General features: G+C 47.3%; 3 protein-coding genes across 3 annotated transcripts; all 3 read right to left on the reverse strand.

The window, feature by feature from the left end:
* Window positions 1-251: 251 nt before the first annotated feature.
* EI90DRAFT_3032346 (uncharacterized protein) lies at window positions 252-1,141 on the reverse strand. The gene is given in 6 exon segments (XM_039058383.1): window positions 252-452; window positions 495-496; window positions 507-643; window positions 690-880; window positions 933-1,071; window positions 1,119-1,141. The coding sequence occupies 5 exon segments, from the start codon at window positions 1,069-1,071 to the stop codon at window positions 418-420; spliced, it is 504 nt and encodes a 167-aa protein (XP_038922808.1). The 5' UTR covers window positions 1,119-1,141; the 3' UTR covers window positions 252-417.
* EI90DRAFT_1308848 (uncharacterized protein) lies at window positions 1,005-1,835 on the reverse strand. The gene is made up of 3 exons (XM_039051652.1): window positions 1,538-1,835; window positions 1,325-1,483; window positions 1,005-1,259 (listed from the first exon to the last, which is right to left on the reverse strand). Exons 1-3 carry the CDS (start codon window positions 1,706-1,708, stop codon window positions 1,083-1,085), a joined length of 507 nt encoding a protein of 168 aa, XP_038922809.1. The 5' UTR covers window positions 1,709-1,835; the 3' UTR covers window positions 1,005-1,082.
* Window positions 1,836-4,056: 2,221 nt separating this feature from the next.
* EI90DRAFT_3011695 (uncharacterized protein) lies at window positions 4,057-4,832 on the reverse strand (the record flags this gene model as incomplete). Its single annotated transcript, XM_039056499.1, has 2 exons — window positions 4,057-4,247; window positions 4,709-4,832. The coding sequence occupies 2 exons, from the start codon at window positions 4,830-4,832 to the stop codon at window positions 4,057-4,059; spliced, it is 315 nt and encodes a 104-aa protein (XP_038922810.1).

The raw sequence follows: 4,832 nt of genomic DNA on the forward strand, positions 1-4,832 counted from the left end.
CGGCCTGAAATGTTGTGAGCACTCTCATGATGAGTGAAGTTCAGTATGTACCTCTGCTGATATGGTCCACTTTGTGCATCCATGCCAGAAACCCCAGCATATGACTGAGGCACAGTTGCTGGGTCCATCAAATGGTCAGGTTGCACAGTGACTCGTGAAAGATAAAGCGGCAAAAGGGCAAGTGCAGTGCTGAGACAAGCACAGCAGGGTCTGATCAAGCAGCTGGGCCGAGTCTGATCATTGCCCCATGATTAGTCTCATTAAATGCAAACATACAATTCATTGAACAAGAAATTGGTTCAATAGCATAAAAGGGAGCACAACAAACATTACATTTCAGCGAGTTGAGGAGCCAAATACTGATGATTTACAACCTGCGAAAGCAACATTATCAGAAGCAAAAGTGAGTGTCAGAATTTAGCATCCCAAACTGTCAGAGCAGGGAGAGATCTCTGGGAAGAATACATTCATGATGTAGCCAATTGAACAATCAAGATACACTCACGAAAACAACTAAGAGCATTCGGCCTTCCCACTCTGACAATTTCTTCCCTGGGTAGAAAAAATGGCAGCTTTTGTCTTCAAAGGAGTTGTCATCCAACTTTAGATCCTTTAAGATGCTTGGTTGTAACGCTTCTCTCGGCTACAGGGTGTTAGCAGTCAAGCCAGGTGGGAAATAGCTGTCGCACCTCATAAACTTGAATGCAATAATCATCAGTCCCCAGCGGGATTCTAGGCTTAATCAATCGGCGGAATTCCTGATGGAGAAACTTTACGGGATCTTCAGAAGTTGCCTCAACACGGCCCCCATGGACAAACTGATAGGAATTGGGTCGTCCGTCAAACAAGGCATACGGAATATGGAGCTCCCGTTTCGCAGCTATGAATTGATTCAATGCAGTTCACAAAGGCAAATCAGAGACTAAACGGACTGAATGCGAATATGAGGTTTGAGAGTCCTATCTTCCACAGCGGTGCTTCAGGGTCAAGAAGCAAAGTCGTAGTCTTTCGCAGCTGAATGGGTTCCAGCTTTCCCGCCTCTTGCAACTTAACGTAATCCTCATCCGGCATCTGCAAAACGGTCACGGAAAATGCATTAGAGTTTGAACGCTGCATACCTGATACAAAGAAAGCGCCCGAAGAATCTCCTCGCTGCCCAAGCGAGGAGTGACAACGGAGCTGACATAGTCATAAAGCCCTTTCGGCGAATCCCATGGGTGTGCCGTCCATTCGTATCGGCCAAACGAGGATCCGAACTCCTCGAAAACCATGAAGTTAAATGTCAAGCTAGCGCCTATAATGATAGCTCCAGACTTCTATTCACCGGTGACCTGAGCAACTTACTGAAAACCACCATGAGGTCCTCACACTGCGTTGCCTGCTCTAATATTAATTTGACCTTGTCTGAGTCCAAGGGGTTTTTGGCAACATCTTCCAACATCCGTCGCGTCGGCCCCACCCCTGTCGGCATTGGTTCCAAACACTGCAAAGCTCGGGATGAAACACAAGCGAACCAGGGACCACACATTCACCTCACCTCATAAATTTCAAGGCCTGTTATAACTGACGAGGTGCACTGCTTAAACTTGGGATGCGAATAGATGAGACGGACAGCGGTTTGTTGGAGATTTTGTGCAATATCTCGAACACATCCCAGATATTTGAATGAATTGGGTGGATGCTCGTGAATCAAGTGGAAGATGGCCATAGTGGACGATGAGAGATAGTACTGGTGACTGGAGGAAAGAAAGGTGGTGGGATCTCAAGATCGGCTGTCGCCGATCGCTCAGTCCCAAAGGATCGATAACTCACTAGATCACTAGGATCCAATGGATTTGATTTGAGGAGAGTGGGACAGCAATCGTGCCTGAGAAACCATAAGGCACGCACTCAGGATAGCTATCCCACCACTCTAACGTTGTTATCCTTTCTTTCCACCCACTCCCTCTCTAACACCCGGGGTCACGTCTCCCATCCCATTCCTCGTCGTGAGACTCCAGAGGAACGCAATGGTCGTCGAAGCCAACGCCCACCTACGGGGAGCGTAGTATGAAGCTGACTACGGTGACCGTCACCGAGATTCTCGAGCTCCGCATACCACCACCCGACGCTATCGAGGCAAATCCCATTTTCGGGGCCATTAGTCCAACCCTGAAGGCTTCGCCCCATGTGGCATTGCTTTTTACACTAATCTACGGTACGTGGGTTGTCTTACGGAATGGCAATCTTACAGGTCTTGCATAATTATACTAATACCCCCGCCAATTCACCCGCACCCAGAGAATAAATGCTCGTTCGTTTTATACACAGGTTTCCTTCCTCATGGCCGCAGTATGCATGGTAGGTTGAGCAGCGAAGTAGGCTTTAAGCAAGAGCACGAGGTCGCTGGCACTAGAAACCGGTGGGGCTTCCAAAAGTGACTACATGGCTATGTTAATGTTACAGGACCTCCATTATTATTATTCGTAAATATCAATTGCCAATTCAATGAGGAAGCGCGCGCTCAAGAAAGACATGAGCAATACAAGGCAGACAAAGAAATAGGATAAAAACAGGTGCGTCACCACAGCGCCGCATTACCCTTAAGTTACTGTCGCACCCCGATGCCTCTCCCAAAGTGTAATTGTGCGGTCTGGTTCTCCACTTAGCGCCGAGCGGGTTACAGCTTCCAACAATCTGTTCCTACATCACGCAATATACTGGTGCCACGCTGTCATAAGTGCCCGTTGACCAGGCCCCTGTTTGGCGTTGGCATACAGCTCGGCATTGCAGGTGTGGCTGTTGTGCACGGATAATCCAATTAGCTCCGATTCCTCGAATAGCGAACAACGCGAGGGAATATACCTATGTTGGGAGGATTCTTCATTGGTGTTATGGCGCGGTGCATGAGTAGTTGGCCATCTGTGCTCGATGAGAACTGTTTAAAGAGGTGAATGTGAACCAACCCCAACCTTTTTGGTAACGGGGGGCTGAACCCTGAGGACACAAAGGCGCGCTTTCGGCTCGTGAATTGAGTGGGTGCTGATCTTGTCCCTTCGCGGTTTTGATCGATCATCGCCATCTGAGGTGTTACCTGTGCCGTGGTCTCGATGTCCAACGTCACGAAAACCGGTATGGCTCCAGAGCACTCAGGAGTGCTCTGTAGACGGGTTTCCATACTCCCAAACTCCCACCGCTCTCAGAAAACCTAAACCGAACCCCAGAGTGTGATCTCTAACGAATACAAATGAAGTTCACTTAACCAACCTACCGTCTTAGATAGTATTTCGGCGTCTGAGTAGCTGCACCCATGCACTGTCTGCACTGAGGAAATTTTACGGGAGGGCCCGAAAGCTCTTGGGTGCCCGTGACTGGTTTTTTCAATTGGAATAGTAAATGGCTGCACTTCTTCAGCGACTTTATCAAATGTATTACCGGCATCGACTTCCGATGCTCCGTCATCGCCGTTGCCGTTGCCAACATCACCAAAGTCGTTCTCATTCACTTTTGCTCATTTTCTTTTTTCTATTTGCTTTTCTTACACATCAATCTTAGCACTTGTTATCGCCATTGTTCTCGCATCATGATATAATTATAATTATTACACAGATCCCACATCCATAGCTTCTAATGCATTCACAATTCTTCCAATGACATGGTGATAGTCATGGTTATTGCCATTGGCCTTGGCATGTGTCTGCCATTGAAATGGGGCTTCTAACGGAATAACCGCTTGCTCTAGTGACAATAGCTGTAAGGAAATATACAATAAGTTACAAGATATAAGAAATGAAAGAAAGTAACTAACCTCAGTCTCAAGCAATATGCGTGAGAACTGAGGGAAAAGGAAACTAATTCAAGAGATTGATTGTGGCCTTTGTGGATAAGTCCGAAGTGACCAAAATAAGTAAGAAGAAAAGGTGTGGCTGTATGAAAACTCATCCGGCCTCCCATAGCACATGGTTCCTCCAACAGCTTCCAACAATGCAGGGTACTGGAAGAGGTGTGCAGGTGCCACCTTGCTTCTCCAGAAGCCTCAGTTTGCTATGCAGGTGTCTGTTTGCTCTGAGTCAGTACTCAAAGAGGAGTGCTGTATACATCATCAGTCCCCAGCGGGATTCTAGGCTTAATCAATTGGCGGAATTCCTGATGGAGAAACTTTATGGGATCTTCGGAAGTTGCCTCAACACGGCCCCCATGGACAAACTGATAGGAATTGGGTCGTCCATCAAACAAGGCATATGGAATATGGAGCTCCCGTTTTGCAGCTGTGAATTGATTCAATGCAGTTCACAAAGGCAAATCAGAGACTAAATGGACTGAATGCGAATATGAGGTTCGAGAGTCCTATCTTCCACAGTGGTGCTTCAGGGTCAAGAAGCAAAGTCGTAGTCTTTCATAGCTGAATGGGTTCCAGCTTTCCCGCCTTTTGCAGCTGAAAGTAGTCCTCATTCGGCATCTGCAAAATGGTCACAAAAAATCCATCAGAGTTTGAACGGCTACATACCTGGTACAAAGAAAGCACCCGAAGATTCTCCTCGCTGCCCAAGTGAGGAATGACAAAGGAGCTGACATAGTCATAAAGCCTTTTCAGTGAATCCCATGGGTGTGCCGTCCATTCGGATCAGCCAAAGGAGGATCCGGACTCCTCGAAAACCATGAAGTTAAAAGTCAAGCTGGTGCCTATAAAGCTCCAGACTTCTGTTCACCGGCAACATCAGCAACTTACTGAAAACCACCATGAGCTCACATTGCGTTGCCTGCTCTAATATTAACTCGACCTTGTCTGAGTCCAAGTGGTTTTTGGCAACATCTTCCAACATCCATCGTGTCAGCCCCACCCCTGTCGGCAT

Source organism: Cantharellus anzutake (assembly GCF_015039405.1).
Source record: "Cantharellus anzutake strain C23 chromosome Unknown EI90scaffold_3, whole genome shotgun sequence".
Classification (NCBI taxonomy): Eukaryota; Fungi; Basidiomycota; class Agaricomycetes; order Cantharellales; family Hydnaceae; genus Cantharellus; species Cantharellus anzutake.

What these genes read in the sequence shown, in the direction of transcription:
- EI90DRAFT_3032346 (XM_039058383.1), bottom strand. Translation starts at nt 1,071, where the DNA reads ATGCCGGATGAGGATTACGTTAAGTTGCAAGAGGCGGGAAAGCTGGAA. An exon ending in AAACCTCATATTCGCATTCA is followed by an intron (nt 881 to 932) that starts GTCCGTTTAGTC and finishes ATCAATTCATAG; the next exon opens with CTGCGAAACGGGAGCTCCAT. An exon ending in ATTGCATTCAAGTTTATGAG is followed by an intron (nt 644 to 689) that starts GTGCGACAGCTA and finishes AACACCCTGTAG; the next exon opens with CCGAGAGAAGCGTTACAACC.
- EI90DRAFT_1308848 (XM_039051652.1), bottom strand. Translation starts at nt 1,708, where the DNA reads ATGGCCATCTTCCACTTGATTCACGAGCATCCACCCAATTCATTCAAA. An exon ending in CAGGCCTTGAAATTTATGAG is followed by an intron (nt 1,484 to 1,537) that starts GTGAGGTGAATG and finishes CGAGCTTTGCAG; the next exon opens with TGTTTGGAACCAATGCCGAC. An exon ending in GTAAGTTGCTCAGGTCACCG is followed by an intron (nt 1,260 to 1,324) that starts GTGAATAGAAGT and finishes ATGGTTTTCGAG; the next exon opens with GAGTTCGGATCCTCGTTTGG.